The following is a 25,045-nucleotide window of genomic DNA, read 5'->3' as shown; positions in this document are numbered from 1 at the left end:
CAATTTATTGTTGGAGAGATACACTGTGACACAACAAACCATGGATTTAATACAATGGTGTGAATATCAAAACTCAAGTTAATCCCATTCAGCACTTTTCCTTCAGTGACCTGCAGTCAGGTCAGCATGGAACTGCTGTATTTTTTTTTTTTTTGGTGCCTTTCCTCAGCATTGTAGTTTTAAGCTGAGCAAGGGAGGCTATGGCTTGAATGAGAGGGATGTTGCATCCTGACCGGCACACACGCAGACACCACACACACACAGATTGAGTGAGAGAGGGAGGGATACAGAGCAGCAGAGAAAGGGAGGCAGAGAGCTAGAACGGAACTCTGATGGAGGATACACATTAATAAGAGTAATCTGGAGGATTTGGGCTGCACGGAAGCTTTAATCTGCGTATCTGGATTTACACTGCAATTCAACAATACTAACCATATATACTAGACGAAGGGGAGCAAGAGGAAGAGCAAGAGGAGATTCTAACAATTTATGTTTTAAAAGAACAACAGGGACGCTGTTTAATTTCATTCACAGGGATAGGAGAGTAAACAGCACAAAAAAAGCAGTTTAACAGGAGCTCCACTTGCATTTACTTGCACATTCTAAGTGGCTGCCTAAACATAAGCAAGACCTCTTGCATCCTTTTCCATACAGCAGACTAGTCTCCTCCTTGAACATTGGAACTAAGACTGAAGGCTGCTCTCAGCAACACAGCAAGCCTGACAATGGGTGATAAAGGTACAAGGTAAGGATTTCTTTGACATGGGTCGGGATGTATTATGCATGTATTCTGTTGGGCTTTAGTTCATATGTGGTTTGCTTTTTCTATGTACAGTAGCATACATTCATATAACATATGCCAAATTAAATCCTTTGATGTCGTAATTGTGTTGTTTTTGATGCAGTCTTTTGTTTGTCAGCCTAAGGCAGTATAAGTTTTTGTCCCCCATCTCCTTGCATGAACGTTGAATGATGTATCACTCTGCAAGCATGCAGTAAGATGTGTTAGTCTGCTCACACCCTCATTATGGGTCTGTGTGACTGTAAGTGCTCATGCTTGCTGGCTTGCTGCGTATTTTTATGGAACCTCATAAAGGACCATCAGTATTGGTATAATAAGCCTTGATAGAACTCCGCCAGCAGGTGTGCACAACTAATCATGTATGTGCTAGATTTGCCAGGTTGTTATGGCACCACAATTAGCAGCTCATTGAGGGTCTGTCAGAAAACTGATGCTTCACTATGTGTGTTCCTTTTAATGGATACATTAAAAAGCTGATGCGGATACATAGGTATTTAAATCGGATTTAACTATCTTTTCAAAGTTTGGACGGCAGTGAGCATGCTCTTATCAGTGACCCATATGATAATGTTCACATATCTTCATGTCTTTTCACACTGTAGGTTGACAACCATTGTGATCTAGTGAGATATTCTGAGATTAGGAACGTTTTTCTCTGGTACACAGATTTTGGCAGACACCCATCAGAATTGTTTGACATTCCCTTTGATATACTGGTCTCTCTGGAATCTAGGATATACATCCTTCTCACGGGATTTAAGATAGTTTGAGGGTCTGTATATCAGCTACGACACCATTAGGCCTAGATTTCAAGGATCATAGCATCATGTAATGTTTGTATCATGATCTCCCATTAGTAAGGCAAGCTTTTCTTAACTGAATTCCTTTAGAACTTGAGCAACTTAAGGAATTAAAAGCAAAACATTCGATTTCAATGAGAAATTGCTCTGACTAGTGACTCAAAGTTTGATTTACAGCTTTGATTGGAGACTCATAATATGATTTACTGTACATAATTTCTCCTCTTTCTGAAGGAAAAAGGCATGCAAAGGGCAATTTGCTTGAAGCAGAATGCGTTTGCAATTTGCTTCTTTCTGGTTGGTTGCACGTCACTTGTTTCAGTCCAAGTTCCTGTTCTTGTGAGCTCAAAAGTAACTTGTAATACCGCACTAGTCAAACACTGCATCTCACCAAATGTTCTAGCCTTTCACCATTGATACCGCCCAGTTTTCAACACTTGTTTAAAGTGCCAAGAAATAGGTGTCTCTGGATAAATGCTTTGTTTCTCTATTTTATTTATTCCTTATTTTTATTTTGTTCTTATTCCTGATGCTGTGTGTGGTTTCACTCACTCAATCACTTCACTTTTAACAAATTGGAGGTATTTTAAAAGCCTTTTATCTACGACATTGTGAGACATTTTGCCTGGAAATGCATTGCTCAAAAACACTGCTTCATACCTAATGAAGTGAAGCTCATGGTTAGCCATCTCCAGTCTATTCTTCTTCAAATCATTGTTCGTTCTTTTCAATCAAACCCCTGATTAAATTGATTTTGTGTTTACAATGATGGCAATGTTTGAAAAACTAAGACATATAATTTACAGGCTGATCATATTTTGCCAAAAGCTAATTTAAATTACATGACACTATTCAGAAATTCTTGTCACAGAAGCAGATGCACAACAATTCTGGGAAAACCATTATGAACAATGTGTTCCAATAGCTACTATATGTTCACTGTTTGAGGGTTTTGATTAAGTTACATGACAAAAGTAAATGTTTCTTATTACAGATGTTGTACAGCAAACGTAACAGTTTTAACTTGTACTTATAGAATGTTATCTGTATTTTGCAAGAGTGATGATACACTTAAAGAGTCAAAAGATTTTGACTGTGGCCTTTTTTTTGTATATTCCTGGTTGTTATATTCCTGTTTGCTCCATATGGACAGTGCTGTAAACTGTACTGTACCTATATATAAAAAGAACTGAAAAGCAATACTTGCCCTTATCAAAATCTGATATTAGTATCAAACAGATTCAACATACAGATAGGGCAAAGAAATGCAGAGAACTGAGAAATTGTCCCAACCTGAAGGAGTATTTGCAACAACGGCATTAGCAGTGTTTAGGCAGCAAGAGAAACTCTTTATTCACCATCTTCAGAAACAGTCATGGTGGAGCAGCAAGCTTACCTAGGTTGACCCAGATGTGAGGCAGAAGAAACACCTGTTTCCATGTCTGATCCTTAGCTTGGGCTTTTTCCTCAGATTGTGGGGCAACAAGAAAGAAATTAAAACAGAAGAAAGGCTACAAACAACAGGAACCTCTTAGCTCATTTGGTTGCTGATTGCTCAAGATCCTATAGTATCAGATTCAACAACATAGATGAGCAAAGAAAAATAACAATGATAACAAAAAACGTCAGGAAGGTGTTTACCACTTGAAACTGAGATCTACAGAGAGATTAGGACCCTTAGTTCACTGTTCAATGCCATCCTGAGAATGGAGGCACATTAATCAGTCCCTGGAGTTCTTAATCACTTAATTAGTTGAAACACAAGAACTGTTTATCATTATGAAATGTGAGCCAGTTTCAGTTGGTTTCCACTTGTGTATTGTGATATCTTGTTTTCCACTGTTGCTGAGAGCAGGAAACTAACCTGTAATGATCAGATCTGGTTCTCTGTTGGTGTTTGGTATTGATTAACGTAAAGCCTTCAGTATTGCAACTAAGTTACAATCCCACAAAGGCTCAGCAGGAGTTAGATATTAGAACAATGGATAATGTACTTCATAAACAAAAGAAAAGCTAACAAACCTACAGGCAGATAATGAGAGTTCCCTAAGGAGAAGGCAGAGGGTCTTTGTTTCCCAATGCATCACACCAAATCTCTGCAGTGCACACTAATTGAGAACTGAGCAGCTTGTTATTCAATTTCTTCTCTGATTTGAAAGCCCGTTATGTAGCATGCACCCATGGATCTTTGTCATCCTCTGTAACAAAGTCGCTTATCAAACTGATGGCAATAAACATAGCTTTTCTTTCCAAGGTGACACACCTTGGAAATAAATTAAATGAATGCTGGCTTTGAGTGGCAAGAAAACAATATTTGCAGTCACGTGTAATTTCAGCAAAAAAATGCTTTTCAGAATTGTATGCTGATGTATTATTCAGTGTTGTTTTTTTTTCATTTTGCTTGGTTCTGTGTAGCAGCACTGTAAAATACACAACATTTCCAAATGGAAATGACAGCTGAGACAGTGTACAATATTGAATTTAGTTTAAAAAAATATCATACTGAGTAAAAAACAGTGATTTAAGTTTTTATGTTCTATTCTTGCATACTTTTTATGAGGGTGGTAAGTGTATAAGGAGAATTACACAAATTGTTACACTTGAAGTGATTCCAATTGCTGAGGAGGGGTTATTTTAAAAAATGTTGGTTCTTAAATGTTTTTTCTTAAATGAGCTGGATTCCCATTAAAGTCAAAATTTTGCATCACCAGAGTTTATATAACCTATGGTGAGTTCCATAGGAAAAAATGGAGAGAAAAAAAGAGAAGTGAAATGAGAAAAATCACTGTAGCCAAAAAGAAGAAGTAAGATTTAAGAACTCTTACACTCTAAACTAAATAGTAGTACCCTACAAAAAACAAAGCAATTCTCTTTTGAAACATTAAACGGATTGGCCACACATTTCATAAGCCTTGCTGTCTCATACCTGGTTTCATGCTTAATATTCATCTGGATTATTTATCTCACATTCTTAGTAAGGATTACTTTAAGAGTCATGATGTTTTTTTTTTATTTGAGGGTTAACATCAGACAGCTGGAGTTTGCTGCAGTCCGAGTTACAGATTTCAGACATTGTGCTCTCTAATGTCTCTTAACTTCCTTAGCTGACATCAACATCCCTAAACCCCTGTGCACCCCAAACCGGGATGTGACATGCTGCTCTAAGATCTCCTGGATCCTCAAGATCTCCTAGAGCCTCACTGAATGCCATGATGTTGATTAGGTTCTCCTTTCAATGTTCATGTCATTTAGGAGTTGGATAGAGTTTCATTCATTGGTTGTAGGTTGTAGAAGGGTTAAAGAAAAGCAACACGATTTCTTATTTGTTGTAGAGTCCAAAGGTGTTTTAACTTGCAGGGCAAGATAAGAATGAATAACTCTGTTCATTTTAAAATGTTGCAGGTAATGACTATAAATTACATCTAGAGTTCATTTAATTGTTTTGTCCTATTCCTTTCTTTATTTACAATAGCATATGCTTTTAAGGAAAGCTATTTGAACTAAAGAGCACTATATCCTGGTTTCCTGATTAATTTAACAAAACGGCTTCAATTTAATCTGTGAGTATGACTGATGAAATGGTTAACGTGATTTACTTTAGTTCCATTTCCTACAAATACATTACATTTATAGTACGTACACAAAATCAGATCTTAAAACACCCCCATCATCTACAACCCAGTGGATAATTCAAATTGTCTAAAGCAGCTTCATAATATTTTTAAAAAATGACCAGTATCAGCAACAGACAGCAGTTTTGAAGAGACAGCTCAAACATCACTCTTGTATACTGCAATGCCCATGAACAAGTACAAGATGTGCTGTGCAAAGTGATACTCTTGTTTCAGCATGCTTTTTACAGTCTGGATGGTTTTAAATGGCTCAATTGTTACTTCATATTAAGAGCTTTAAATTGCTTTATTGATCCTGGCTGAAAGCTTCTGACATAACTGAACAAGATCTATCTTCACGTGTAAGGCTCACACAAAAGCTTGACAAGCTTGAGTCACTTTCAATAAATTACCCAGGATCCATTGTCTCATTAGGTGGCATATTAATTCCATGGTCAACAAAATTCACTAACAATGTTTTTTATAAAGTATAATATTTTTTTCTTTGTTCCCCAAAACAGTGATGAAATATCCCTAACCACATGATTTTTTGCATGCTTCTTTTTAAATATAGATCAGCAGTTTTAGACCAGTTCAATGTTCATGGGACAGTACAAACTTGAATTATTTATTTATGTTGTTTCATTTTGGATCAAGACCTGTGGTTTTGACATCGTGGTGCATCGCAGGTCTCTTTTGTATTTCTGAATAAATAGAAAGGGAATGATTTGTTACATTTTTGTCATTCTCATATGGTTATTTCTTTCTTTACTTGGTTGTTTTTACTAACTCTTGGTTACTGCAAAAGTCTACTTCCATGTCCAGAACTTGTTTACCAATAAGATCCTAATTCTGAGCAATTTTCTTGTTCAGGACCACAGCCATCTCCCACTGCTTCTAACTGTGTCCCTGCTTGGGATCGTGTTGAACATTGTGTTTTTAGGCATCTGAATGTTTGAAATGGTTTCCCTGGAGATAAGAGAAACTCTAACAAAGTCTTTTATAGCCTGATGGAAGAACTGTCATTCTCCTAGAGTTTCGAGCTTAATAAACCTTGCTTTTGAGTAATAATGTGAACAGCGTAGGCCCAGTGTATCTGAGAGAGACTGTGTTCATTGTTGTTACATCAGCTATTTATGCCTCTCACATAAACAAAAACACTCATGCTGACCTGAACCATCAATATAACCCCTAGAGCTGACTGGTTTTGCAGCCACTGCAGTCTGTTTTAATGCACTCCATTGAGCTCAGCTGGCCTGCACACGGCTCTAAAGATGGAAATCAATAGCCTGAAGAGTGTGAGAAAGCAGCCCAGGGTGTGAACTATTTACCAGTTTCTACTGGTTGGTAAAAAAGCCTTTGGTTTAGTGCTGACTGCTAGAGTTATATAACCCCACCGTTGCCCGTTGACAGTCTGTTCCTTCATGGATCACTGCCCTTCATCAGCCTTTCACACCCATCGCCGAGGACATTTAAACATGTTCTAAGAAAACAGAAAGTTTACACACACATCCTGACAAAGGCAGTAATGCTGAACGTGTGCTGCTTTTTAATTAGATAATGCAAACAGCACATCCCTGCTGTTTGTTTCTGTCAGCTACACGAGATACACTCCTCAGTGGGGATCAGATCAAATTTGAGACGGTGACTAACACTGTTGCGTTTTGGCACACTTGATGAATTTAAATACCATATTTAAATGCAATGCTTAAAAATAAAATGTCTTAAGTAGATAGCAAGGAAAGTACTGTATGGTCAAATGTTTGGATAGCTTTAGAATAATGAGCTGTATAAATAATTCACAGCAGTGTTGTGTTGGAAGTGTAATGTACTACAGTACATGTATGTTTTTTTTTCAAAAAGTGTTGTCTAATGTCTAAGTATCTACCAACAATATTTTGTTTTAAAATAATCATCTATTATACCTACAGTAGAGTAAGGGTTTTGTAAATGTACACATAATGTTAACTTGAGCTGTACATAGTGTGCTGTTCCCAGCCTTCTGGAAACATAGTTTAAATGACTACATGTATGCTGTGACAGAGACTTACATTGTAAACTAATTTTGCTTTCAAGAAAATAAAATGCCTCCTTGTCTGTGTTTCATGATAATGAGGGAAACAAGCCTTAGACATGGCATGTATTGTACTTAGTTCTTTATCTCTTCTAATGGATTTAATGCCTCTCATCTTTCCATATCAAGGCAATGCATAAGGTGACTCACACAAATGGCTGATGGCTTCACGATTACACCATCATCCTCTCAGAGAAGCTGGAAGTGTTAAAAGCATTCTGATGAATTGCTCCTTAAATTGAGTTATAAGGATGTCTAATCTTTGGCTTCCACCAAAGAGACATCCTTTACTTTATCTAAAGAATGGTGCGTCAAAGACACAAAAGTAATTTTTTTATGAACAAATACAGTTATCCCATCTATTCTGGAATCATAAGTCTGACCTTTCTCCTGTTATATAAATTATTTATGTCTTATAGGCTCACTCCTTAAAGGGCAAGTAACAAGTCTAGTTCCAGTTATACTACAGTTAACTCCTTTTTGGTTAGTATTATTTGGTCACCTGCTGTCACAGTTTATGCACGTGTGCAATACCATGTGTCAGTTAGCACAGGGAAAAACGTTCTGATAGGTGTATATGGGAAGAGATGGTCTAAAACAGAAATAAAGGCCTGAGTTACAACAGAGTGAAGAAGGGCTCTTGCAGGCTGCCGGAAATGCCTGAAATACCATTTAAATATTACGATATAATGCAAAGAGAATTCTGCATTTCATGTGTGATGCTGAAGTACTAAAGGCAAACAGTTGCCGTGGAAATTTTCTTTTGTTAATGGGGAATACAGACCCCTGCCTCTGCATCATCAGGTACTCTTCAGGTCATAAAACAATGTTAATTTAAATGAGATACAAAATGAGTGTTATGCATGTATATTTTACAGCATGAATGTGAAACCAGTGATGCTTCAAGTGCTTACTGTACTGTAAATGTGTAGTGTGATGTTATTGCTCTTTGTCAAAAGCTTTGTGCACTTTGTGATGTGTTATTTATTTTTAATTCAGTACTTGCATTTCTATAGCTCTTCTTCCAAAGAATTAACTACACATTTTCCCTGACACCATACTGAGGCATTGGTTTGGAAATTTTGGAAGAGCGCCACCTACTGGTCTGCTAAGACCAAGTACAGCAGCAGTCTGCTTTTCCTTAGAGGTCTCCCTTTCCCATTTCACATTTCAGTATTCAGTGGCTAATTGGTGTTTTTACAGAGGTATATGTGTCATTAGCTTCTGAGATCTAATAAAATTGGTCTACATTCAAAGCTGGTGTTTCTGCTGTTTTAGTGATGCGTTTGTAGAGGATATGGAAAAGTGGTACTGTACCAATTATTTCACAAAACATAAATGTAGTTGAAATAAATGTAGTCTTTAGGTAATAATGAGATATTGTATATAATCCATTGATTCATATTTAGTGAGGGATGCCCTGTTTTGTTTAAATTTTCTAAATATTGGTGTGTTTTAATCTGTCACATTACCAGTTAATTACTATAATCTACTAGACAGAATGTAAAAGTTATTTTTTTTAAATAACACCCTAATGAAAAAACTCCTTATTACTAATGCATTTTCTGCATGGGTTGTGTTAATACTTCAGACTTCAGGATACTGGCAAATCACAACTGCTATACAAACAAACTGAACAGAACAAAGCATAATAAACTAGTAGAGACTTTATAATTAAAGTCTCAAGACAGGGAAGCCTTGATCTCATGTCTAGATCTTAACAAAAGCACTCTACACCTCCTATACAATTGTTTATGCTTCAATTATAAACAATGTCACTTGTGGCATGCCTCTCAAGCAGGGTAATAGTGTGTCTCTTTCTGCACTGCTCAGGAATAAAATGTTGAGAAAGCATGACACACCCAAGAGTAACAGCTTTCAAATATCGCCTTTTAGCACTGAGTAAAAAAGAATACCTAGCATTTTTACAGATAATATATTTAATGTGCATAATAGACACATAAAATTATATTATTAATATAATTTGTAATGATTAAGAAACAGCAAACACAACAGTATGGGTGATAGCCTGGATTCATTTCTACACTTACCTGGAGGTGCTCTCTGTGTGGAGTTTGCATGGGATATTTGGTTTACTGTATCTTTTGCCAAGTAGCTCTCTATTAATGGATGTATGATTAATAAAAGCAAAATTTATATGCACAAAATGCAACTAATGTATTTAATCAACTTATTAAAAATATAATGGCTTTGTGGTTTCTTTAAAACAAATACAAAAGTTCCAAATATACAGTAATTGCACACTTTTGATGCAATATTTTTTTTTCTGGGAATAATCTCCAGTTAGAGCCAAGTATTTGCCTCACAATGGTATATCACTAATGCTGTGAGACTGCTGCTACTGTTCAGATAGTTATAAGTATTTTCTTTGAAAATACTCTCATAGCGTCTTGCATTTCTTGGAAATATTCATATCTCACTTAATTAATTTTACTGTTTTTACTATCCTGTACAGCCAGACAATATCATATTAGATCACTCTAATTTTTATCTTGTGGTTGAAAGATGTAAGTGGTTTGTCACTTTTTTGTTTATTTTACTCCTCTTCAATGGTTATGACGATAAACACAAAAATTTGCTGACTGCTATAAATTATATAGTATGCAGGTCATGCAGATGGCAATAGCCATGGAGAATGGATTTGGAAATCTTGTTATACAGAAAGCTTTTTAAAAATGCTGGGATTCAGATATTGGCAAGAATCCCATTTATAAACTGAAGACACTGAATAATATTTTAGGAGCTTAGATTCAACATGCAGTGCACTGAATACAAGATATTACATCTCTTGAAGCTGATTTTTTGTTAACTCTAGTTTTGGAGTGTGTGCTTGATACTACATTAGTTCAAGTAAATTCTGTTTTTTTTTTTGCCTGCTAATTTATCCCCTAGTCCATCATCTCTGCATACTTACATAGCCACCTTTCCTGTTTGAATTTCAATATATTAAGAAATGTTTTAAAATTTACACTGACAGGCAACATTAATCAGTCATACAAGAATGTTCTAAAAACAAAGCAAAGCATATCCAATAAGAAGCAAGAGGCTATTTTAATTAGAGTGATGTCTGGGAAGAGATGAGAGATATACTGTGGCGAAAGACCTGAAAGGCACTATAATTTGTGAGCCTCAGAACAAACCACATCATATTCACCTTTACCTTCCACTCCTCTTTCAGGATTTTTCCCAGTGTATTGATATCAAATATTTTTATATCAACCATCAACAATGAGCAAAAACATATTTTTCCTTTCTTTCTGAAATGTTGTTGCAATTAAAAATGGGATACATGTTCTATTTGCATGATAGAAGTAACTTACTTGTAAGGATATAACCTCCAGAATTTCATCTGAATTGAGGCTTTTATTAGTAATGCTGCTGCTGTATAAGCATAAAACTTTGCTCTTGGCTTGGCTAACACAGACACAGGAGTATTAGCAGTTGTGGTTGTGACTACAGGATGAACATACAATTTGTGACAATGACTTCAGTGCATGGAAGTCTATCAGGCTCTGACATGCAGGAGATATAAACCTAATTTCTTCAGGAATGAAAAACAAAAGTAATGTTGTTTATGCTTTAGGATTTCTATAGTTGACATCCTCCCCTACATTTGGGAAGACGTAGTGCTTCCTTTCTCCAATCTTTGCAAAATCCTAAGTGTGTAATTTACACTGATTAGCATATTAACAGCTTCCCTAGATGTACATTAATAATTTACAGTATTGTGCCTCCAGGCTAGAGATGGGAGATGGAATATGAGCTTTAAAACATCTGCTTTGGATGTATCACAACCTCAGGATATATTCTGAACTATTAGAAAAGGCTCATCTGTTTCTCTAAAGGGGGCTCAGGCGACACCTCTCTTTTATCAGCCTCTTGGTTCTGACCCATGACCCACGACCGACCCACAGATGGGTTTACAATAATTTAGTGAACTTCATTGATTCTGACAGTAAGATCTGCAAAGCCTTGCAAACATAGAAATTTCAGTTTAAGGTTGCACGTTCTGTAAGTCAAATATCGGTGTGAAACATTATGGTGGTAATCAAGTGCCAAGGATTTGCAATGGGAGAATAATGATCTGTGAATAATTCAACCCATCTTAGGGCCAAGGGAAAGGTAAGAGGAGTGAAATATAGGATTATGCACAACGTAGATGTCCTTACACATGTAGATCATAGGGCATTGGACCATCACATGTTCACCACAGGACAGGCTGTGAAAACTTCTCTACTGTAGATGACTTCCTGTTTTTATCACATTAATGCCAAGTGGCCACACAGCCCAGGCATTTAATTAATCATGATGAGGTGTCTTAATTTATAGTAATGCTTTACCCATTGTTTCGTAAAGTGTATAGTCATAATATAATGCACAAAACGTGTGATATTCATGATAAATACAAGTTAAATGCTTCTTTTATCAAGGAACCTCTCTGTAGAAAGGTTCAGTAACCATTGCCCTCTTCTTGTCTGTCCTTAGCTGCAAAACAATCCTTGAATGAAGTATCTTCAATTTATATCATTTCTTGTGAAGGGTGAAAAAAATCTTGATGTCCAATAACAAAACTTGTCTGACAAATAAGAACACAGAGGCTCTCTGAGCCTGACAGCTGCCTGACAGTATTTGGAGATCCTTCGGGTTGTGTCACACATATCTGACTGTGTCACATAAGCGCAAAGTCACAATGCAGAACTGTGGAAAAACAGAATTTTCCAGCACCAAGTGTGAATTAGTTTGAAACTATGCTTTCAGGACTAGATGTATTTAATGCTACATTAGTTTGGTTATTTTTAGACTTCCAAAACTATTTTGTAGGACTTTATTGAGCTTTTTTTCTGTGAAAAATGGCTTTATGGATTTAATTTTCATGTTATGGTAAACATATATACTTCTATTATTTGCCTTTGTCTGCTCCAGTAGTGCTTTGTTCTAGCAAATTACCGTTCGTTTTCTAAGGAGCTTTTTATTTTGTTTAAATTAGGAAGCCGAGTAAATAGCTAGGACATTAACTGTGTGGTATATTTATGATAGCTTTGTATGTGAAGAAGTGGAGTTTTCTGCCTGAGGCACTAAAACATGAAGGATATTGTATTATGAAGGATATACAGTAGACATACTGTATAGACATATAGATATGGACCTTTTAACATTTAATTATACACTAATTTGTATTTTGTATTATTCAGTAAACTTATTTATTGCTCTTCAAGATATCACAGTCATTATGTGGAGATAAGGATGTTAAGTCGGTATATTAGGAGTAATTATAATATATTTATGACAATATTGGAGAGTAAAATGTATAAAAACACAAAGTAACTATATTGTATTCAAGTTTGCTTTAAAGGCTTATACTGTATCTCCGAGCTCCTGAATGACAAGCTTGTTAACAATGGCCAATGGTGTTACAAACTTAAAGCATCATACTAGCTTAATATTTTAATATGGACCAGTTTGCTGTATTAAATCAGCGAATATAGACATGGCTGAATAAAATGAGAACAGATTTATTTTATTGAGGATTTTGTTCATTAAAAGCCATCAAGGTAATGGGAAAGAGTGTGCAGTGTGCAGAACAGGGTTACAGGTTATAAAAGACTAATAGGGTGTTTTCCTATTCCCTACAGAATTACTCTTATATGTAATCTTATACGTGATACTTTTGGTCCCTTGTCTTTTTTAATAGTTTACGATTACATAAATGCAGTCAAATACATACACTAATATACGCTAATATTATCTTTTTGGTGCTACCTTGTGAACAATAATGAGGCATAAGATGATACCTGACATTGAGAAGTCTGATACCCTGGCATTCTGATACAAGGTGAATGTGCCACACGTGGTTTCATCAAAATTTTATCGTCGTTTTATTTACTCGTATTGACTTATGTATAGCTAGAGATTCAGACACATTTCACCAATTACAAGCCTGATTGCCTCCATGTATAAACTCTGCTTTGCAATCAAATGTTCTTATGTTTTACTTGAAATGGTAATTGACTTACTGATAAAATGTTAATGTTCCTGAGCTCTTCTGCTCTACTACATGCTAAGTTTCAATCACATCAGCAAGCCATTTAATGCACAGTTGCTATAGTGATGTACCAGACAGGAAGAACTACAGTACCAGTGCAGGAGCACAGGCATTGAGGTGAAAGAGTGACCCCTTTCCTTAAAACTAGCTGAAAATACTGATTTAAAATAAACATTTTTTCTCATTTTTCCAACCGACTGAAACATAGTCTTGCATAATTTCAGAAATATGTTATCCCTCTTGCCTTAAATGAATATGGACCCTACTCCAGTATACTTCAGATAGTACCATTTTTATATTAACTGTCCAATGTATGAACCTTAAAAAATTGTATCCTACATTCTGTTTTACCTACAATGTAATATATAAATATACACATATCAATGTGTTATAATCATAACTATGTAAGCAAATGTCTTTTATGTAACTAGGTGTTTGATAGAGCACAATTAGTAAGGGAAAACTGCATTTACTGTAACACCATTAAAATAGCAACAGACATTTCTTTTCCTTCAAATAAATGTTACAGATTTTGAAGTTTACGAAAGAAAATCTTTACCAAAGTGCAAGAACTTCTCCGTTAGAGAACATAAATGCATATTTTTTTAATTCTCCATTAATTTGTTCTCTTTTGCTTTACCCAATACTATAATAACATTAAAGAAGTATGTAGTTTTTAAACTAGAGAATCAAATTTGTGTAAATGACACACGTTTTTCCACAATACTCTATAGATAGATAAGACTTTATTGATCCTGAAAGGAAATTGATATAGCCTGCTTAATGATATATTTATTTTTACTGGATTTGCTGTTTTTTCTTATTTAGATGCAGTGGAATGGCCATGAATGTTGAGATACAGCTACTGAGCCGAGAACTAACAGTGGGACTGTATTGGATTCTGATGTTTACTCTGCTGGGCATGGAAGCATACTGTATGAAGTCTTTGGTTAAGAGGGATCAATGTCTTCAGATACAGTAACTTCCAGAGAACATTTAAACATCTGAGATACTAGCTTGGCACATTTGTTGGAAAAACTGAAACAAGAAATTGACAAAAAAGCTTAAGCGAAAAATCACATTTTATTTTGTAGTCAACACATATCATAAGTATCAGAAAATGTCAAATTAAATTGAAAATAAAAGCTGGATTCTTTTGGTAGCTTTCGTTCACTCTTTACTGTGAAATTATGTTACAATAGAAAGCTATTATATTTGATAATTCAATATACCACGAAAGAAAGTGGAACAGAGAAGTAAAAGAAATAAGATGAAGATTTAACAGAAAATAACATCTTAAGGTCCTCCTGCCTCCTAACAATTACCAGTCATCAGCAACAGCTGCAATCTATGAATTTGTACAGACATTGATAAGTTAAGGCACTTCAATAATAGGGCATCTGTTCACCTAATAGGATCATCTATAATTCATCCAAATCCAGACAGAGCTCCGGAAAAGACTAGAGATTTGTTTCTGAAAATTAGGCACATCCAAGTATTAGCTGACTATCTTTTTGTATTTTTGTGAAGCTTCTTCTTGTCTTATTGTTTTCTTAAAAGAACTCTTTTATCTCTGTGGTAAAAGAGATAAAACGTCACATTATCATCAACGAACAATGAACGCATAGCAAAAACGTCATGATTTTTCTATAGTTTATCTCCTGCCAATATCAATATCTTTGAGCTGTTGTCTCGCAACTCTGTCTCACTCTCATTATACTATGGTATGACCGCACTACATTACACAATTTAAGGTACAGTAGCTTATCCTGAACTGGACATCAACTGAAAAGGACAAAACAAAAAAAAGAAGTGACACAATTGAGAAAGGAATTGAATTATCCCCATTTTCTGCCTGCGCATGAACTGGAGTCAAAAGGAATGTCAAATGCATTTAATCTCCCAGTCAACAGAAGCTTGGAATTGACTCATATTGAATTAAACCTTAGCCAATCTGCCAGAAGCTGTGAAATGGAGGAAACAGTGATTTCACAAACCTGGGATGTGTCCCAACTCCCACTTACCCTTCTATACTGCCTACCCTGGGTATTCATTATTTTATAGTATGCTCCTCCTTTCAGATAGCACAAAGGACCCTTTGAGAACCTCTTATGCACTATGCAATACTTCCTACTGCATAGGGTTTTAGAGATACATGTTTCTTTTAAAGTCTGCGGAAGCAGGCATCTGATGGTGTATGTGAAATGGTGCTGGAAGGGATCAACCTAATTATACAAGGATAACTGCAGTGGGTGTATGTCAGTGCCAAAGTGCTTCCTGACGTGAGTGCAATTCCTTAGGTACTATATGCCATTATTCATCAAGACTTAATTTCTTTGTTACCAGTGAGCCCTAATTAGAGAGAAAAGGGCAGAGACATCTTATAAAGTGTAAATGTGTTAGGAGACATGAGTACTAATCACTTGTTGAAATGCGGTCACTAGAGATATATCTATTTCAGACAAGTTACCCGTTGTTTTCAGTTACTCCCTAGGCTTGTGCTTCTGTAACCTTATTTCTCTAAATGGTGGGTGTCATTTTGAAATGCTCTTGGCCAGAGCTGTATTTTGGCTGCGCTGCTGACAGTAATATTATGATGGGAATGCCAGATTCTTTATAATCACTGAAAAAGCATTGCGATGTGTCAGGTGTTGTTTTGAATACAGAGCAACTGCTTCAGTGGAACAGCACATCTGTAATGAAGATGGCCCTTGGAAATTCTCATTTTATATTCTGGGCAAGAAGGGATTTGCTGTAGCTGAGTCACCCCCAGACATGCTGCTGTTGTCTACAGTATTTATGCACCAAAAATGAGACTAGAAGCAGGGCTATGGCCATATCACCACTGCAAGTTAATTAGTTAGAACCAGACCCATGTCCAGACCCTAGAAAGGGCCCAACTAATAGTCAGGCTAATCACACCGTGATGGTAAAAATGATGAGATTGTTTAATTCCATACTTCACAAATTCATGACATCACATGAGAATAAAATATTGTAGTAGACTGAATTAACTTATACTGTACACGAGGACCCCTCCTTTTTACGCCTCCTTATGGGATAAAGTAATTAATAGGTATAATAAATGGTCTGATGATGCCTGACCTGTTTTATATTGCAAATATTGCTATTTTGAATAGCAGCTGGGCTTTTGTATTAGAGAAATATGTTAGACAAAAGCATGTTTAATAAAGTACATTAAATTAAATAAAAAAATAACTAAAACAAAGAAAGCTTGTCAGGTTTTGTCTCTTCTTGTACACGATCTTTAGGAGGTTTTCCTCAGAACCTACAGTAGGTTAGAGTTATGGCAAGTGAAAAATGAAATCAAACGTTTTGATATGTTTTTGAAAGGGTATCATTTTTACAGAAACAGCAGTATTATTCCTTTTAACTTTTCATGGATTGGGAAACTGTAAGCATAAATTAATTATCCAGTGTGCTTCACAAATAAGAATGTAAGATTGGATGTCAGCTGATACCCTGGTCCCTGTAATCTCAATGGTCATTTAAGGTGATCTTTGGCACAGCCAGTTTTAGCCAGAGTCACAGCGTGAAATTCCTTCTCAGTTACATTCAAAGAGACACTAAGGGACATTCTGCTTCTTCTTAATAGTGCGAAAGAGAACTTTAATGAAATCTGCTTTAGATTAAAGAATAAAACCCAGAAAAGGAGAATGGTTGAAGCAGCTTGAACTAGGCCAGCTGTCTTTGTGGGGAATGAGGAAATCTTATAGTTTGGAATTTTCATATCAGGGTAGTCAGAGGGTCCCATGGAGTTAATGTCATGTGTTTACCCAGTGGAATAACTCTGCCTGCAATGAAAGGATGTCTTTCTCTAATTCTGCCATCCTTCATCATCATTATGCCAGCTCTGGAAGCTTCTTAAAAGCCATTTGTTTAGGCAGAGATAAAGCTCTCTGCAAATTGTTCCATCCGTCTCTGTGATTGCTAATACATAAAATGCTGTCTCCTCTGCAGAGAAGTCTTTCAGTTAAATGGAAATGCTGTTACAACCCATAATATAAGCAGCTCAAAGATGGCTGGACTTTACAGGTATGAGTGCAATGTGCATACTTTGATTTTTATTCTTGGGAGAAAAATTAGTCTAGCATTCCTTATCTTTATATGGTGTTTATAAATGTGTTTATTATCTAATTTAAAACTTAACAAAATGTTATAATAGCTTTTTGACCATAAAGTGTAAGTATAGCATACTGTATATGCAAGAACTAAGTATTATACAGTAGGATTTCAGATCAATGATAAAATGGAATTTGACACAAGAAATCTGTACCTTTTGCTGAGGATCACAGGTTTTAAGATCTTTACAGAACAGATAAAGCAAGATAAATATTGGTTTTTATTTTACCAGTCCCTTAACTTTCAAAGAATTAGTTTATCTTTAAAATAAGCATCAGTGCATAGTTTGGGATTTCCTGCAGAAAATCACAAACATTTGGGGTCACTTTGAAACAGTCATGTTGCACATTTTTTAAATAAAATACAAAATGTAGTATTTGGTGTGTTATTCTGCAAGGTTTACTATACGTGATTCATCTGGTAGATTTGCCTTGTAGTTTTCTCTCCAGAGATGGCACTTTCAATGAACGTAAGCTCAACTAATTTATAAAATGTGACAACATTTCTCATGTCCTAATTCCTATTTCTCTGTAAGCTCAGGATGGCTCATGATGGCCACAGGCAAGGAGATTGTTTGACACTGCAGACAACACACTTTTCAGTCCTAACCCAGATACTTTGTTCCATTTATTTCACTTTCAATTATTTTGCCATAGTACATAAAGGTATGATGTTTGGACTGAGGACTTTCTAGGGTTTATTTAATGAAACGCAACAATTAGAGAGGCAAGCCTGTTAATGAGAGTATTATCTTTGTTTAAAACCATGTGAAAATACAACACAACAGAAGATGGTGCTTTCTAAAATGAGCTTTAGATCCAAGAGGTTTGCAGTGAATTAATAATACAGGAACATGTGCTGATAGGTGGGTTCTCAGGTCAGAGGAAATGGTCTCTGTGTTTGGTAGAAAGTGCTGTATATAATTATTACCAGAGAGAGTATCAGAGTGCTCTTAATGTAATATATGGATATATAATCAGCTGCTTCTTTCTCATGAGATCAAGCTGAATTTCTTTGCAAGAGCTATTTGTATCCCTGGAACACATAGTACTGGCATGGGTATTCAGCGTTTTCTATAATTATTTTTTATGGTTAGAGCCACAAAAAATAAGCTTTTTTCTGTTTCCAAGAGATAGCAAAATCTTACATACATTCATGTGGTACAACATTAGGTTTCACTTTAAGTACACAAATACTTCAAATCTTGTAAAAGGAAGTGGGGTGTCTGTAACAATAGTCTTTTAAAAGTAAGGGCTACATAAAGAAAGGTCACTGACTTAATGATACATTATTTTAGGTTTCCAATTATAAACAGTGACAGGATGTATACAGTATCTTACCGAACATAAATTTGAAACACAGATTACAGTGTAATTTTCCCACTCTCTGCATTCATTTTTATTATTATCTCATTTTCATAACAATGATGGACTGGAGTAAACAGTATTCAATTTTTTTTTTTAATAAAATGTACATCTTTAAAGTTTAAAGTCTAAATCAATGGTGTAAATCTGACTGAGTGCTATCTTGGACAACAAACAGGTTTTGAACAGCTCAGAATCCCAGGTCCAGGAACCAGAACATCTTTCTGAACTGGAATGTATTTACCTCAAGAGAGAAGGAAGGAATGGTAACAGCAGTGGTGATAGGGAAGTAACGTAGATTAATATTTAATAACCAGTATTTCTCTTTTCAGTCATTACACCATGTGACAGATGGCAATTATACTAGTTATAGGGAGATGCTAATGCATCAGACATACATAATGAAGAGGTATGTCGTGTTGAATCACGAGCCAGACTATTCTGACTGAATGAACCTATAGGTTTCTATAGTGGTGCTTATAATACGAACGATGAATCATTTCCAGACACTTGAGAAAACACTGAATCAGGGATCTGAAACAACTAACCTAGCACATTCATCATCATTATATTTTGAAGTTTTGCTGAGTTTAAGGCTCAGGAATTACAGTACATTAGCAGCCCAGTGTATTTCTGTTTTTTTAGAATGATGTTCCCATTGAACTATTTTTAAACTTATACTGTATATATATATTTTTTTATCAAATAGAAAAATATTTTTGGGGAAAATGACAATTGTTTTGTTTCAAGTGGATTGAAATTTTATTAAACATGCAAAAATTCATTATGAACATTTATCAGCCACAGTGCTGATCTCAGCGTTTTTTACTGTGAAAGTGTAGCGTAGCATACAGTACGTGAAGCGTAGTTCAGGACCCTATGCAGACGGTATGATCTGGAAGTAAGTGGAGAAGGACATCAGGAGAAGGTACAGCAGGATAGGATGGGTTGACAGACAGGGGGCAGTGACGGCGGTGATCTGGTGCTCGGGGGGCGTGGCGAAGGCAACTAGTCTAGGGAAGTCAAAAATGGGAAATCTGGGGTGCAGTCCAAAGTCCAAAAACCGGGTGATTCATCCAAGACAAGACAGGGTTAAAATTCGGAACGGGATCCAGAACTGGAACAAGAAGTTAAAAGAAAGTAATGAGGCCAGGCGCTCCGAGCCCCGGACTCAGACGGTCAGGAGGCCTTGAGGAAGCCTGTGCTGTCAGGTCTCTCCTGGACCCGCTGGAAGGTTGACTTCCGGGCGTCCATCTTCCAATGCTGAGCCAGGAATAGGGAGAGCGCCAGGCTTAAATAATGACAAAAAAAGCAGGAGGCAGGTGCACATAATCAACTAAATATGAAAGGGTCTGAGCGCTCTGAAGAGGAGGGATCCCAATTGTCACAGAAAGCCATTGTAGGATGACTTACTGGAATCAATATAATCTGTTCATCTGGGACTCACATTTTGCACCTGGTTGCAAATGCTGTCTTATGGGGTTTTGTCCAACTTGTCTTGTAGAGCCTGGACAAGTGCCTATTCACTGGTCTCTGAGCTTTAGATGACACGCTGCCCTAACTCATCCCACCAGTGTTCAATGAAGCTCAGGTCATTGGAATAGATCATCCATCCAATAACTCACACTGTCATCTTGCAAGAAAGTTATTGCTCCACAAACATCATGCAGATACTGTATGCACTGTCCTGCTGGAATATTGCCATGTCAAGAAGAGCCACAGAAAGGGTGGCAAGTAGTCTACATGGAACCTTGATTCATCACATAAGAGGTGCCACCAACATACAGGATGCACAAGGATGTTGTTCTCTTGATAATTCAACATAATGGTTCTTTCCCGATTTTCCCCAGACATGATATTCAACAGATTGAATCACCTGGGCCCAGACAATGTTCTCACTAATTAGATGATTTAATGCTCATGCTAGTCAAAGCTATGCATGTGTATCAATTGCAGTCATAAATGATCAGTCTACTCTATGCCAAGAACAGAATCGGTATGCTTTATTTTTATGAAAATATGCATAAATGGAATATGGTGCTTCTTCAGATGAAACAATCTCAATGAAGCACCTTACTAAATGGTACAGTAGCAGTGCCCAACCCAGTATCTGAACCAAAAACCTCCCAGTTACAAATCCAGAGCATCAGATATTCAAGCACATTAAAAATTGATCACTGTTTTGACAAGTGTAATACTAGGATGCATTCATTAAACACAGATGAATTGAATGCATGTTTAACCAGGACGCAGGACCTCTCTAGGAGTTAAATGCTATTTAGACTGGGGAAAAAGCATCACATTGTCAAATTAATTTAGGCTACACATTGAAGTATTCCCTTTGTCCTCCAATTTCAAAATGTATTTCATGTGTTTTTATTTAAGCAATGACATTTAATTTGATTTTCTATAAAGCCACTTACAATACAACATAACTCCTAATTTTTTCAAAGGCTACTGCATTTTACAAAAAATTAATTTCATTAGAAGTACAATGCTTTCATTATGGAATTAAAACTCTTCTTTTCCATTTAAGTACAGTGTTGATGTATAATGCAGTGACCTTTGTGTATTAATAGGATGGACCACAGTGTTAGGAAGAAAAGCAAGTAAGCCTTAGGACACAGAATGACAAAACAGTGTTAGCTTAAAGCTCACATAATCACACTAGATACTCTTATTTCTTATGCCTCCAACAACAGGTATTTGTGGATATGCATGATAATAAATGAAACTAAACTCCACAAGAGGTCACAGCTGAAGGAGTGGTATGTTTATTCTGTAGTTCTTAACTTCAACCAGGATGCTATTTATAAGGGCAAAGGTATCAGAAAGCCTTCTGCACTGAAGTCCTTAAACACCATACCATTGTGAACAACTGAGTTATTCACATTAAAGCAACAGAATTGCTGCACTGTTTAGAAAAACCACTAGCAGTGACATGAATAATAGTGAATTTACTGTAGATGTTAATAAGTTAATAATTGTTGACTGACCTCTATGAGCAATGGCAATACTCCCCTGGTGCAGATTAAATGCCTAGCTGTATGTCATTTACAGTACAGCAATCTATACTGAGTAATCATCCGCTTGTGACAGTTCTTGTATCTTTCAAATCTGTGGAATCACTCCACTGTTTTGCCACAAAGTAATGTTTATCAAATGGATCTGGATTATTCTAAACGTAATCAGCTCAATCAATAAACTGAGCAAACCACTTATTTTGTCTATGGAAATATGGAAATCATGTCTTTGCATGGCCAATCAATATTATACAATTGCTTTATATGAACATTTGTAAAATGAAGGGTAGTTCTGAACACTAACTTATTTCATTTGAAGTGAATTCCCTAAAGAGCTCTTGTGGCTCCCTTAATACATTTTTGTCATCAGTGCATAACTGATTTTGCTCATTCTTCCTGGGCAAATTGGTATGGAATAATTAAACTGTAGCATGTTCATGGTTAAACTAAGAAACAGATGCTGTTAGAGCAATTAAAATCTGTTTGATATTTACTGCATACAGTATACCTCAGATGACTCATTAATTATAAAACAGGTGTTTGAGGTCAGTTTTTCTCCTCTTCTGAAATATGTGTTCAATTATTCAGAAATGTCAGAAATAAATGCAAGCTGTTAGGACCCTTTGGAGTGACCTGAGACCAAAGCAGGATGTTTTATGTTAAAAATAAATAATTAAAAATACCAGGATCAGTTTTAAAGTACTACAATGAAACAAGAACAAAAGATGAAAGTACAAAACACTGAAAAGTTTTTATATACAATATTTTCCCCAAAATACTGTACATCAATAATTTCACCACATAAACCCCCCTTTTCAAATGATAGAACAGAAGAGATACCAATTAAAATACTTTGTGCTTTATAATTTTAAATGTTTTGAACAATGTTACGTACAAAAACACATACAGTAAGCAACTAAAAGGCAAAAATGTGAAGCTGTATTCAAAATTAAACCTCTCAACTGAAGAGGAATAGGAGATAAATCTTAGATTATAAAGATAAATTATGAACAATTCACATGCCTACCAATTATGAGAACTCATCTAAATAATGAAAACAATTTAAAGATTTCCTTTGTGCTGTTATTTAATTTTTGCTTTAGATGGGCGGATTTTGAAAATTGTTATACCGTTTGCTCTAGGAGCACAGATAGCATATCTCCTCTGATTACACCCGATACAACTCTCAGATCCTCTCTGTTGTTCCAATAATTTCTTCGCACTCAGTCAATGCCGAGTAATCAGCACAGCACATGACATCAATGGAGTTAGGAAAGCTCACTCTGAATTTTAAATGCTTATGTAAGTCAGTGTTGAATCACGTCAAACTAAGGGGATAGCTATGTGTTCTATGTGGGACTTCAACAAAAAAGTGAAGAAATAAATCCTTAGTTGGCTGACAAGAAATGCCAGACTGACCTTTGGGCTCCCATGAAAGGACATTGTCTTAGTGCAGAATGTCGGGCTGTAGAAAGCAGCTTGTTAAGTTCCTCGGATGACTCCAGAGGCAATTCACTGTGCATCTGTCTCCTGCTCATTTGCAGCAATGAAGTGGAATATAAATTGAGCGTACAGGCCTGGGGGGCAAAGAAATGTTCAGAGTTCCTGTCTTTTCAGCCTGCTGCTGCAGAAGAAAAAAAATAGCCACTGTTTTCACTCCTAACCTTTTTGCTGGAAATGTTTAATTTCGGGTGAATTTTGCAGAACTTGGCACATCATGAACAACACATTAAATATACATTTCTCTGGTAATGTTCTATAGGATTTGATGTTCCTGTGTTGACTTAAAATAAACAGAAATCTAAGAAGTTGTTAAAACTCCTTTTCCAATTCCATTTTTGTTTAAACAAAACCAGATATTAGGAAACCTATCTTGTAGAAATTTATCAGAAACATGATCATGGAACCCAAGAGACTAGAGATGCCATTGTCAGTGAAGGCAACATATGTAAGTTCTATATAAGATAAATACATTTGAAGTGTCTGAAGTGTCAGTGAAAATGAGAAGCAAAATGATTCATTCATAGAAAGAGTTTTTTTAATGTTTAATAGTTCATATTTGTGAAAGCAGTCTTTACATAGAATCATTAAAATCATACTTACAAATCTTACTTTATGTGTAGAAAGATAAACAGGAAAGAATGCAATTGTTTTATGCAATCTTTACATCCGGATTGGATGCAGTTGTAAGTCACTTTGGAAAAAAGCAACTGTCAAATGAATACATGTAATTGAAATGTAATTAAACAGATATTGCTGTTGCATCACAATGCAATGCTTTGTAATCTGGGGATCTGATGCTCTCTGAAGCACCTATAATCTAAAAATATTCCCATGGCACATTAATACAATCAGGCAGCCAAGCTTGAGTACCTACTCTCTCCTAATCAGAATGATATAATTCTGGTTCATCTTGCTAAGGCATGAACAGCCATGACTAAAATGATAATGAATAATTAAAACTCATAAGATGAACATTTTCACATTATTCATTTTGATGGACAATGACATCATGATAGGTAGATGGTGATAAAAATAAAATTTTATTGTGTTATTTCTGACATAATATACAGTAAGTGGAGCAGGGGTGGAATAGGACAGCTGTGCATCAAACAAGGTTTCATTACAGCTTTGCTGCTGTGTAGTTCTCTTGTTTTTAAAACATTCAGCATAAAGCTCTTTAGGTCTAGACCTGGAAAGTACATTTCACTAGCGCTTCTAGTCCTCATGTTCACTTGTACATTCTTGTCAAAATCATCAGAGGCTCTATTTCTATGAGCAGACTTCCATTTTCCATCTAAAAAATAAAATGTCTAAAGAGCGTCTAAAAATCAGTGTCTGACAAGTTAAAGCTCAGTGCCGTCTGTGATGCCTGTTTAACACAACACAAATGCTAATCAAATTAATGTGCCAGCTGATCGTGCTTGCTTTTATTTAGCTATTAGACATATTTCAATGTTCCATTTAGAATGAAAACAAATACATGCATGCAGCAATAGCAAAATATCATCTTATCCTTCAAATAATAACTCTGACTAGAAAAATAAAAGCACAAGAAATTGTCTATGGGATATACTTGTAGCACAATGCAGTCACAATCAAATCTGAGGAGTGCACAGTATTTTGTTGTTTAATTATGCTGTCTAAATGTCAATTGTTAGTTT

The 25,045-nt window shown here is 35.8% G+C and overlaps 1 protein-coding gene across 3 annotated transcripts in view; it reads left to right on the top strand.

Annotated features, from left to right (window-relative positions):
* Nucleotides 1-236: 236 nt before the first annotated feature.
* The window catches only part of arrb1 (arrestin, beta 1), a 51,491-nt gene continuing 26,682 nt past the window's right edge, over nt 237-25,045 (top strand). For 2 of the 3 annotated variants that reach the window (XM_088920951.1, XM_088920953.1), the window contains exons 1-2: nt 289-745; nt 17,333-17,407. In XM_088920951.1, the coding sequence (XP_088777077.1) occupies nt 726-745; nt 17,333-17,407 (95 nt within the window). In that variant the 5' untranslated portion in view covers nt 289-725. Of the gene's footprint in view, nt 746-17,332; nt 17,408-25,045 lie in introns of all 3 variants that reach the window. The other variant, XM_088920952.1, reaches the window with a different exon arrangement.

Source organism: Atractosteus spatula, chromosome 7 (genome assembly GCF_055471065.1).
Source record: "Atractosteus spatula isolate fAtrSpa1 chromosome 7, fAtrSpa1.hap1, whole genome shotgun sequence".
NCBI classification, from domain to species: Eukaryota; Metazoa; Chordata; class Actinopteri; order Semionotiformes; family Lepisosteidae; genus Atractosteus; species Atractosteus spatula.
This window is presented reverse-complemented; position numbering and strand designations above follow the sequence as displayed.